Here is a 12,803-nt window from a genome sequence, read left to right on the forward strand (position 1 = left end):
TGTAGTTCAATCGGTAAGAGCAGTTCTCTGTCAAGATGGAAGCTGCAGGTTCAAGCCCCATCAATCCTGACTTAGGATCCGATAAATCGATCAATTCATTTCCCCATTTTCTGTGACGATGGGAACAAAGAGCAGGATCTAATTCCTAGCAAGAGGATCCTTCTTTTGTTCCACATTTCTTACTGGACAAATGAGGTCGAGGAATGAAATGACAATAACTAGCACCGATTGATTGTGGGTAGGGGGTGGGGGCATGTGTAGGTTGGTATAATTGGAAGTATCATCAAATTCAGGATTAAAAGAGTAAATGAGGCGCAATGATAGAAAAGTGCGGATAACTGACTCGCCTCACTCAGAAAAATGCACCAAGTTGCAATGCAAAAGGTGCGATATTTGTAAGGCGTATGCCCTAGGGCCAGAGGCATATCGAGGGGCACTAAGGTGTACACCTAACAAGTGTCACGTCAAGTTGTGGAAACTGTGACTTCCATTTTTTTTAAGTGGGTCGGGGGATATATTACCCACTTCATGAGTCAAAATACCAAAATGAGTGACTTTTAAGAGATTTGAGGTTCTAGGAAAAGTTCTTCGAGAAGTATCACTTAATTATTCCCCAACAGTTCAATGAAATCGATATCCGTCACTTTTTGGGTATTTCCCTCATCAACAAGAAGCTTTTAATGATGGATTTTGAGGTGAATGAGCATCTATTCAAAAGTTGAGTAGAAATTCATAACTAAAGATACGGTTTGAAGACCAGTTCAGTCATCCATCGACTGAAATACAACAAGTTTAGAAAGAGTTGTAGTAGATTATAGTATAGTGAGGAGCTTATGGTAGTGGGGAGCCCTTATCAATAAGCCGAAAGAGTCGCATAATGTACAGCTAAGGAAAGCTGACGTACATACGGACTTCATTTGCTTAGTCAAGTAAGTTGAGGAACAAGATTTCATCCTAATTTTCAACCGTTCTATTTTTCTTTCTGCCCCCATATCTGGTAGAAATTTGGTCATGTGAAAAGGAAGAAATTTTGGTTGCTCAATGCAAGGCAGAATAGAGTGCTACAGCTCACACAAATGAGTATATTCATTGAATTACTTTATTTGAGCTTCGTTTCCTGGCTCAAGGAACCAATAGATGCAATAAATAAACATTCATATGACAACTAATAAAGTATCTCTGAAAGGAACAAGCTATCTCACACAATAAAGCACGGTTCCGGGATAGAAAGGGGCAACAACACCACGAACGTACACCACAACATGAGAAAATCACCAAACAATTGCCTGGAACCAACCACGAGATGAGAAAGATAAAGCAAGTTTAGGAACTGATTTGTATGGAGTAATGGGTTAGGGTTAGTATTCGGAGGTTTAAAGTAGGTTTAATGGTGGTACGGCACATTAAGGGTACAAAGGGTAGGGTGCGAGTGGCTGTGGGGGCGGGGGGTAAAAATCCACAAAAAAAGAAGTTTCAGGGTGCTATGACACTGTTTGGGTGGAGTGTTGGGGTGCGAGTGGCTTGGGGTGATGGAAAACCACGAAAAGGGTGATTTAGTGTGGTGCGGCAATAGGAAAATAGACAAGGAGGGGTGCGATTAGGGTTAGGGAAGGTCCCACGGCACTGATTTGGGTTATGGTTTTAGGATTTCTCGGTTTAGGGCTAGGGACCTCCAATCTCGATCTCCAATCTTTCGCTATGATACCATGTTAGAATCGAAATTGAAGGATTGAGAATGGATAAGAGGGGAGAGCAAAGGTGTAGAAGAGAATGCGTGAATAAGACAAATTAGATATCTCTCACGCATACTGATATATATATATATAATTATATATATATATATATATATATATATATATATATATATATATATATATATATAGAGAGAGAGAGAGAGAGAGAGAGAGAAACGGTTTCTACACACAAGTGTAGATAAGTTATCTACACAGTAGCTTAAAATACAGTGGAGGGCATATTGTTTGGGTGATCCAAACCATTCATTTGATTGGCCCTCACATAGATAGGGTGTCCACAAAAAATCAGCTCCATAGGATCATCCCAACCCTATGATTTGTGGAGGTAAAATGGACGTGTATAAACCTTCACAAATCTGTCCATTTTTTGCCTCCACGGTTCGAAGGGTTAGGATGATCCTATGAAGCTGATTTTTTGAGCACACCCTATCTATGTGAGGGCCCATCAAATGAATGCTTTGGATCACCGAAACAATGTGGGCCCCCACTGTATTTTAAGCTAGTGTGTAGATAACTTATCTACACTTGTGTGTAGAAACCGTTTTCTCATATATATATATATATATATATATATATATATATATATATATATATAAAGTGTTTCTGAGCTCGAGCGTCAAACACTCATGCGGGCCCACATTTTTGGGGCGATACAAAGCGTTCATTTGAAAGGCCCTTACATGGATAGGGTGCCTACAAAAAATTAGTTCCATAGGATCATCATAACCCATCCATTTGTGGAGGGAAAAATGGGCAGATCTGTGGAGGATAATCCTATGGACCTGATTTTTTGTAGGCACCCTATCCATGTAAGGGCCTTTCAAATGAATGCTTTGGATCACCCCAAAAATGTGGGCCCACATGAGTTTTTGAGCTCGAGCCCAGATAAGCTTAACTGAGCGATATGCGTGTTACATAGAAAGAAATACCTCTCTATACGAGAGGTGTATAACTTGACCATTCTCAACAGGTGGATTGGCATTTGACAATAGAGGTGGCATCTATAGATATCTACACTACATTTATAAAATCTATAGATTAAATGGGAAACATTTTCAACAAAGCTCTAATGATAACTGCTGGAAATTCTTTAGGCTCTGTTCACTTGCCTTCCTTGGAAAGGAAAAGAAATGAAAATAAGGCAAATTTTCTCGGGATTTTGCTTTTCTTGCCGTTCACTACTTTCTCGGGAAAAATTGATTTAATGATGTGGAATTTACTTTTTAATACGTGGAAAACAAATTTTCTCGCCGAATCGGTCTAAATTTTCTCGCAAAAGGGATGGGAAAAGCACTTTCTTTTCTCACTCGGGAAAATTACTCCTGCTAGGGTTTTCAGAACTCCACTCCACGAGAACTCATTTCTGGTCGAGCGCTCCTCCTCCCATCCAAATCCGGCCGTCAAAATCACAAGATTCCGGCGAGCTCTTCCTTTCGGCGAACTCTTCCAGGTTAGATCTCGTCTCCATCTCCCTCCTTTTTCATTTTTTTGTGAAACTTTGGTGTCGTGTTTTTTTTTCTGAAAACAGATGGGGGTTCTTCTCTCTCTCTCTCTCTCTCTCTCTCTCTCTCTCTCTTGTTTTCGGAACCCCTTCTTTCCGGTAAAAATGGGGTTTCCGGGCTCTCTCTATGATTTGAAATAATGTTTGAAAAAAGGGGTTCGATCAGTTGAGAAAATGGTGGAAATTTTCTTAAAAAATGGGATCTCTCTCTCTCTCTGTGTGTGTTTCAAAAACCCCATTTTCGGCAAAAAATGGTGTTTTGAAAGGGGTTTGCCGGTCACTGTATGTTATTGGAGTTTTACCCTATATATGGAGGCTTTCTTCTTTAAATTGGGTTTTCTTATTCGAATCAAAGGATCGGATTTCGCTATCAACAGTTAAATTTTGCGCATTTTTTTCCTGTTATGTTTGAAGAAATTGCAGATGGGTTCGTTCATGGGTATATTTAGTTTATGTATTTGAATTACTATCACCTATTGCTTCTTATTGGTTATGTATAACCTTGAACTATATTTTTGGTGCTTTGGTGGATTATGGTTCTTGGTGCTTTGGTGGATTATGGTTGTTTGGAGCTGTGGTGGTTTTGGGTGGTTGTCTCAATGGTTGTTGGGTGGTTGATAGCTGTTTGGAGCTTTGGTGGTTGTTGGGTGGTTGTGGGTGATTGTTTCAATGGTTTGCAATGTGGTTATCGTGTTTTTGGTGGTTGGGTTCTTATCTTAAATTATGTGGTTTTTCTAATATTTGGTAGGGCTACCATCATGCCTCGACAACCAGCAGATAGGCGCATGTTGATCCTTCGAGCTGCAGCTATAGTAATCTCTGCAGCGGCTGCAGTTACGCTTAGGGTTCGACTATACCTTGAGCAAAATATTAAAAGAGCCCCTTACGAAAGCGGGTACTTAACCCGTAGGACCTTTGTTAGACGTATCACGCACGCAGATGACCATTGTGTTGCTCTTCTTCGTATGGATGTTCGGTGCTTCTGCACTTTCGTGGGCCTTTTCAGAAACACCACCTTGCTGGAAGACACAATTCAGTGCAATGTTGAGGAACATGTGGCTATTTTCTTAAGTGTGATTGCACACAACGAAAGGAATCGTACTGTTAGGGCAACCACAAGAAGGTCAGGGGCAACTGTTTCAAAGTATTTTAATAAGGTTCTCAATGTTGTTCTCATTCTGCAAGACATGTTCATATTACGTCCCTCAAGGGAGACACCACGGACAATCCTTGATAATCCTAATTTCATGCCTTACTTTAAGGTATGTCTACAATAGCTACGCATTTCGACTGTTGGTTGTTAGTAATTGAGGCCGGTATGTTTACACTTATAGTTGACATCAGAATGTCCTTATTATAGGATTGTATAGGTGCAACTGACGGGACACACATTCATGCAAAAGTATCTCAGGACATTTAAAAAAGATATATTTGTCGTAAGCACTTCCCATCCCAAAATGTGTTAGCCTGTTGCGACTTTGACCTAAAGTTTACGTACGTCCTTTGTGGGTGGGAGGGGTCGGCATCGGACTCACGGGTGTTAGCATCTGCTATATCAAAGCCGAACGGGATTCCCATTTTGCCAGGTAATAGTTAACTTATTATTCCGTTTGTATCAATGCGGTTTCCGTAGTACTTAGCTAATTTAAGTATAATCCTTTGTTTGATTGTAGGAAAGTTTTACCTTGGTGATGCCGGGTATTCGTGCCTGTCCCATTTTATAACTCCAATCTGAGGTATTGGTTACCATCTCAATCAGATTAGAGGGAGCAGACCTAGAAAACTCAAGGAGTTGTATAATCAAAGGCATTCTTCAACCAAGAATGTAATCGAGCGAACTTTTGGTGTCCTGAAGAAGCGATTCAGCATATTAAATTCAGCACCCATGTACTCATACTCCAAGCAGATCGACATAGTGTTGGCCTGTTGCTGCGTCCACAACCACATTAGGAGGAAGATGCCCGACGATTCCTACATTCAGGTTGTTGACGATGAGCTGGAATCGCTTTCAACTGAAGAGGAAGAGGAGGAAGAAGGACCTGCTCCTCCTCTTATGACCAGGGAAGAGGATGTAAGCGAAGGTCGTAGCATTCGAACCGCAATCATGAATCAGATGTGGAATGATTTCCAAGCACGTCGTCGTCGTTAGCAAATGACATGGTCGCAATAGTTGCGCACCTGAGTATGGATGTGGCTTTTACAATTTCGATGCGTAGTTTGCTAGAACCGTAGCTTATATTCATTCCTTTGTGGTGTACTATTTTTATAGATACTCATTTGGTGTGCTTTGTTGAGATTTGTTGATGTAATTTCTATGTTTGCATTAGTATTGGTTAATGTTACTTCTATGTTTGCATTAGTACTGGTTATCTATACTTCTTTGATTGAATATTTTTTATATGAAGGCTTTCGGAAATTTACAGGCGAGATGACAACAAGGGCAGGTATGACCGAAAAGAAGGGGAATCTCTCGTGGAATAGAACTATGAATGGGGTTCTCTTGGCAGCCCTTAAGAATCAGATAGCTGAGGGGCAGAAGACTGGTGCCGGGTTCAAGGAGTGCGCTTACAATGCTGTTGCGCAGGAAGTGTCTACTGTCCTGAACAAGACCTTGACAAAAGATCCCCAAGATTCGGTTAAAGACACTGAAGACAACAGGACTCTGAACTCCATTATTAATCTCAGTGGCTTTGGCTAGGATGAAACCTTCTGCAAGGTATCGGTTGACGAAGAAGTGAAGAATGATTATTTGAAGGTAATAAATTTTTTCCATATATCGCCGCGTATGAACTATAAGTTACGTGTTTAAAACATCTCTCCGTGACAATGACCATTATTTTTAGCAGTTGCATCCAGAACACCAGAGATACTTTTCGAAACGGTATCCATTCTACGAAGAAATGAAAGCTGTCTGCGATGATGATTATGCACATGGGGAGGAGGTGAGAGATAGGAGAGCGGACCCCACTCAGGCGACGAAGGACACACCGGGTGCTTCTTCATCGAACCTTCCAGTTCGGCTCGATGATATGGACGACAGTTTCCTCCGTACTCCGCCTCGTGCTACAACTTCTACATCTACACCTGCCGTAGATGGTAGCATGGGCTTTAGTGACTCCTCTCCTATCAGGGGCCCAACTTCTGCTAGTGGTGGGAAGAAGTCAAAGAAGCGTCCTAATGCTGCACTTCTAACGGAGTTGCAGGTTGTGTCTTCCAGCATTAATAGGGTTGTTGATGCCATAATTTCTACTGGTGAGGTGCACAGCCTCCCTAACCTTAAAGATGCCGTGCTGAACATTGGTGGTTTCCCCAAAAGTGAGCTCATTGATGCTTATGTCTACCTGCATGGGCATCACAAGGAAGCTGAGACCTTCCTTTCTCTGAACGAGATTGACAGAGTGGAGATGTTGGGGCGCAGTTTGCAGCGCTTGGCTATGTAGTTATGAGTCCTTTTATGGTAGGATGATTTTTTGGGTTGTTGGGTATTTTTGTTGAGCCGTTTATGTATGAACAACTTTTGTGATGTCTATTTATATTTTGGGTGATGGGTTTGATGGAATTGTTGTAACTTATGGATGGGTTTTATGGGTTCGTTAGTATGTGTTTGATGGAATTGTTATAACTATGTGATGTTTGACGGGTTTGTTAGTATGGGTTTGATGAACTAACTTATGTATGGGTTTGATGGAATTCTTATATCTATATTTTGGGTGTATGGGTTTGTTAGTGCATCATTCTATCTCTTTTTAATGGATGGGTTTTATGGAACTATGTATGTGTTGTTGAATGCTCTTTTGGGTGGATGGGTTTTATGGATCTAAGTAAACGTTTTTTATCTACCATTTGTTGTTGCAACTATGTATGTGTTGTTTATGTGGTATCAGGTAATGGCGAATGATAAGTTTTATGCGGTTTTCAAGGGACGACAGGTGGGCATATTCGACAGTTAGGCAGATTGTCACCTTCAAGTGAACAGGTATAGTGGAGCATCTTATCGCTCCTATGCCACAAGGAGGCAGAAGCAGCCTTAAATGCATATGATGAGCGCCATGAGGAGCATTTGAAAGACAAGCGTGAAGAGGACATCCACAGTGTTCCTTGGTTTTTGGGTTTAGCCATTGGTGTGAGGTTAGTACCTATGAAAGTAGCATTTTAGACTTTTTCTCGCTTGTTTATGAGGTATGTTGACTCATATTATGGTTTTATATGCAGACTGGGCATTAGAATGGTTGCTGATACCAAAATTACTACTGGTGAGGTGATGGTTTCGTCAAGTGAGCTCATTGATACTTATGTGTACCTGCACGGGCATCACAAGGAAGCTGATGCCTTCCTTTCTCTAGACAAGATGGACCGAGTGGAGATGTTGGGGCGCATTCTGCGCCGTTTGGCTATGTGATGTTTATCTATTTTTTGTTGAACCGTTTATATATGAACTATGTGATGTTTATCTATATTTTGGGTGTATGTGTTAGGTGGAAATGTTATAACTTATGTTTAATTTCTGTTGGTGGATCATACTATTTCACGGAACTCCGTGGGTATCGACGGAGTTCCGTGAAAGCTTCTGTTGCCAAAAAAAAAATCTGGTGAAAAATATGTTTAATATGATTTTCTGCATATTTTCCCTAGCTTTCCGGGCAAGTGAACAGCAAGAAAACAAGTTTCCTGCATATTTTCGCTCACTTTCTGGGCAAGTGAACAGCGAGAAAGCGAAGGAAAATTGCAGTTTCTTTTCCTTTCCTTTCCATTTTGCCACGTCAGATTCCTTTCCTTTCTTTTCCTTTCCTGCAGGGAGAAAACAAGTGAACAGAGCCTTAGGGAAAAACAGTTCTTGATTGATACTTATGCTTCAGTTGAGGCTGAGTTTTGAAGAAATAAAGGGTAGTTTTATCATTTATATAAATATTTATTAATCGCTATTTTATGGATCGTAAGTTGACTAATCAAGGTATTCAACATAATTTCATTGGTATCGCTAAATTCAAGTCCAAGATGCAGGTTTTTGGCTGATTGACACACTTGAGCAGCACATAATCCACGCTTTCATTTTATAAAACATACATCCTTTTCTTTTAACACATGAAGTTCATGAAAACCAAAAGCAAAAAGTAAACAAAGATAAAGTTTAATATAGAGCCCAATTAGCAGGCTTGGAAGAAAATACAGGCGGAGGATCAGGCCAACAAATACAAAATATTGCAAATTAGACAACTCTATCAGCAATAAATCACTAACAATTATACTCTCAAACAAATAAACTCATAAATTACAGGAGTTTATCAAAAAATGACCCTTCAGCATACCTTGTATTGAGGCCAACCCCAGACCTGACTAACTGTGTGAGACGAGGAACCAAAAGATCCAATGATTGGCTATCAGCAACTTTAAGGCAAAGGTCAAGAGTTTCCCACATTGGAGAGTCCTTTGCAACCGCTATTCTCAAATTTTCAAGCTTCTCTGTTTGAATTCCAACATTTACTGCATGCAACTAGTTTCAGAAAAAAGAAAAAGAATTATTGTATCAATAAGATTATAAATGCAAAATTTGATATCGAATGACTTTTTGAAATGAAAAGGAGTTTCAAATTGATAGGAGTAACTCATTCAATTATACTTAAAAGTTAAAAATTGATAAGAGTGGCTCATCGAAACCTCAACATAATTGAGCCTTTGGTCTTCCAGGCTTGAAAGGCTTTCCAGCATGCAACAGACAAGATCAGGCAAATGTGGCCGAATTGCAATTCCAGCACCCTGTAGCAATAAGTTGAGAACATTAATTCAATGCAACAGCTAAGACAGTACTTTATAATGTTCATAAATATGATAAAATGAGTTCACATTTGAAATACTATTTGATCGGAGTAACATTGTAGAAAACTTTGAAATTTAAACATAAAAGGAAATATTGCAATTTTAGTCTTATAGGCTATGAGGTAACCCCAACAATGATTGTGAAGTGCCAAAAGAAAACTAGAAGAAGCTTCCAAGAGGTCAACATCCAAAAGCCCCTATAACAACACAAAGATCTATGAAAGGAGAATGAGTTGTCGCATCAGGAAGCTTGATCCAAGAAAGGAGATAGATGAGAGGAAGGAAAATCCAATATTTCTCCCATTAGTCAAGCATGTCCTTAGGGAGCTTGATATTAAAGTTGACGTGTCAGACAAATGACCTAGTGGTATAAATGTTGGCTTGACCTTGCACCAACGCCAATGTCCAGACCGATGTGCATATAGAGATGTGCCATGGGGCAGCAAGGGTGGCCAAAGACCATGGACACCAGGTCATGGCAAAGGAAACCCATGTTGGTGAAAACCTAAGGGTTCGCGGGTGATTCCGGAGAACCTTTTGGAGCTTAATGGGTTTATCTTTACATAAAATAGCACATTGAATCCCAATATCAGATTACGCATTCGAAAAGTTCATTAATTTTCCCTTGGGGTATTTATTTCAAAGTTAAGACTTTTAAGAAATTTCATCAATGATCTTAAATATGTGTCCAAATATGAATTTTTTTTATAAGTAACACCAAAAGATAGCAAAAGAAATAAATATGGGGAGCAATAAATATGGGATCTGAATACAATCTGAAAATCAACAAAAAAGGTGAAATCTAGGGCCCAAAGTAACCACCAATCTAGGGAAAATAGGCTCAAGGATGGGGTATATGGAACGATAAATGTCCTAAGGGTATCTGATGTGACACGGCCCACTTGAGCCTTGCTTTTATTTTTTATTTTTATTTTATGGGACAAAGGCTTTGTTGAGTTGAGATTGTAAGAGAGACATTTTAGATTAGGTTTCTTTCTGTTTTAGTTAGGTTCTAATTCCATTATGGACATTTTATTATCCTAGATGTGGGGGCTGTCCACACCACCAAGGGTCCACTCATCAGTAACTCAAAGTACAAATTAGGGGTGCAACTCGGGTTGGGCCGGGTTGATGCCAGCCCGAACCCAACTCGAGGGATAATTACTTCAACCAGAACCCAACCCGACCCGACTCTCAAGTCAACCCGAGCCCAACCCGCCATTGGATAACTCAACCCTAACCCAACCTGACCCAAGGGTTTTGCATTTCTTGTTCTCTCCAACCTCGTAGGCAATATGCTGAATCGGGAGACATAGTAAGGTCTTCTTAACTTTGATAAAGGGAAAAACATCCAGCCATCAACAAAAAAGGGAAAAATATCCATCTGATCTGTAATGTAACATTTGTTGGATCAACATATGGAATCAGTGGGTTTGTGAGCACAGGAGCAGACAGATCTACGTCTTCAAGGCTTTAGTGTGGGAGCCATTTATTTTTTATGTTGCTGCTACAAGACAGAGGGAGAAACTCCTGCTTTGTGGTCTACCACCCGAGAATCGACTTCTGTTTCCGCCCCATAGTCTCGGCCTTGAAAACCTTCAAAAACTCACCCATCTTCCATGGTCTCTAACATATAACCTCTTCATACGGTGGTAGAGTAACTAAGTTTGCTTGTTTTCACCCTTTTGTGTTTTCTAAATCCCTCAATCCGAGGCTTCTCCTTCAAACCAATCAAATTGCAGATAAAGAAATAGAATGGCTGATCAACACCTAAACCAACGGCCAATGCACAACACAAGCAACTATAACGAACAGGGAAAACCAGCTATGAAACAACTTTATGCAGAAAGGCAGTGTAGTCTGATTTGACTAGACATACCTAGAGTTCTCCGCCGACATATTAGGGTTTCTAAGTGATTTTAATTATGACTGGACGATCAAATTAATGGACGATCCTGATCGCTCGTTTGATGGCTTTCTCTTTCCACGAAAACAACACCAGGGCTTTTCCTTTCCAGTTTTATCCACCACTTCATCAGCACCGTTGAAAAGGATTGAAGGTTCGCGATGTACAAAAGATATTGTTTCTTCTTCCTTTCGTCCATTCCAAAACACTTCAGAGTCAAACCCAAGGGCTCCCCTTCCGTCACTTCTGAACTCGGCTCCCAGGTAGTTAATACTCTTCATAGAAAGGAGATAAAAGAAACATCAAAGTCGGGTTTTATCTCGGGTCGGATTCCCCAACGCTTCAACCAGAACCCAACCCGCCCGAGAAAACGCCAACCCAACCCGCCCGAGAAAACACCAACCCAACCCGAGGGAAAATCGGGTTGAACCCCACGGGTTCGGGTTGAGCCCTACCCAAGTTGCATCCGTAGTACAAAAGTAAGCATGAACTTACAATTTTTAGTAAGTGCGGACAGCCAAGGCAGCCACAAGGTAGGTTTGCCCTCTCTTTCTCTTCTCCCAGCATCTCCTTATTTATTCTCATCCCTTTTCTTTCTTCCTCCATCTTTCTCCTTCCTCTCCTCCAATCTTTCTCCTTGCTTCTCCTCCCTTCTCTACTTTCTCTTTTCTTTCTCTCTTTCCCCTTCTTCACATCTCTAAGAATGTCGGCCAGAATATATCCCCTTAATCAGTTGCAGTTGCTGTTTTCTCATCTATTGCTACATTTTCAGCAAATTTCAGCAGCTAGTCCTATTTTCTCCTCTCCTCAGTCCACTTGTTCCACCTGATTCACCTTCCTGAAACTACAGTTACACATCACCACTATCTTTCTTTCATCTCCCTGGGGCTGTTGCCTTGTTTTTGTTACGGATTTCCTGCACCACCACCCATTTTACCCCAGTTTTCTCTTCATTACTGGCGGTTGATACATACAGTTCCTGGACATGGTTGCCGTTATCTCTCCTCCTCTTGGGCATCCCTACATCTCAAGACTTGAGGCTAACACGCACACCATCGGATGAGATCAGTCCTATTTTAATTCAGCTGCCTTATTGATTATTGTTTGCTATTTTCAAGCTCTGATCAGTCATCCTTTCACTCATCTTTTGACATGAGATTTCCATACCCTAGTTAAGTGATTTTGGGCCTTAGTGTTTGTGATTATTTATTTATTTATTTTCAACTTGCAGACGGACCTTGAGACTTTGCTACCCTTATCAATAGATCTGATATCCTTTGATGTGAGATTATTGTTACATACTTTGCTTGGAATGAATTAAGTTTGTTGGTGACTTATATTTAAGGCTAACGCATGTGTCAACACTCTAGTTATGATTTGATCAAGTTTTAAAATGCTACTGATTTGGATTTGATAGTACTAAATTTAAATGAACCTTAGATATTTTGAGCTCTAAACTTCTCCAGAAAAGAACCAACGAACCTCAGATTTGCATTAATTGGTATCAGAGCCTAGTGCTCAAATCCTTAATAGAGTTCCTTTATTTTCAGCCCCCATGTGTTCAATAAAAGTCCAGTTAGAGTCTCCCTTAGTTATATGGATTAGATAGGTTCATTGTTATATGGATTAGGTAAGTTCATCTAGCGCCCTCCAGGTATTCGTTAAAATTTCTGATAGAGTATAAGTCAGTGGATTTTTTCTTTTAGGGGATTTTTAGATAGTAGTTGAGTTTCTTCGCACTGTCCTAGGTCATTTAGATATCATTTTCTTAGTATTGTGTTGTTTTATTTCTGTTTAGGAGCTGTGATAACTTTCCAAAGTCCGTAGG

The 12,803-nt window shown here is 40.3% G+C and overlaps 1 protein-coding gene across 2 annotated transcripts in view; it reads right to left on the reverse strand.

Annotated features, from left to right (window-relative positions):
• The window catches only part of LOC143852516 (ARM repeat superfamily protein), a 112,332-nt gene that overhangs the window by 31,544 nt on the left and 67,985 nt on the right, over positions 1 to 12,803 (reverse strand). For both annotated transcript variants that reach the window (XM_077361913.1, XM_077361914.1), the window contains 2 exons: positions 8,911 to 9,009; positions 8,562 to 8,746 (listed from right to left, as the gene is read on the reverse strand). In XM_077361913.1, coding sequence (XP_077218028.1) covers positions 8,562 to 8,746; positions 8,911 to 9,009 — 284 coding nt within the window. The remainder of the gene's footprint in view (positions 1 to 8,561; positions 8,747 to 8,910; positions 9,010 to 12,803) is intronic.

Source organism: Tasmannia lanceolata, unplaced genomic scaffold (genome assembly GCF_043159265.1).
Source record: "Tasmannia lanceolata isolate RefF3 unplaced genomic scaffold, GAP_Taslan_0.1 ptg000019l, whole genome shotgun sequence".
Lineage (NCBI taxonomy): Eukaryota > Viridiplantae > Streptophyta > Magnoliopsida > Canellales > Winteraceae > Tasmannia > Tasmannia lanceolata.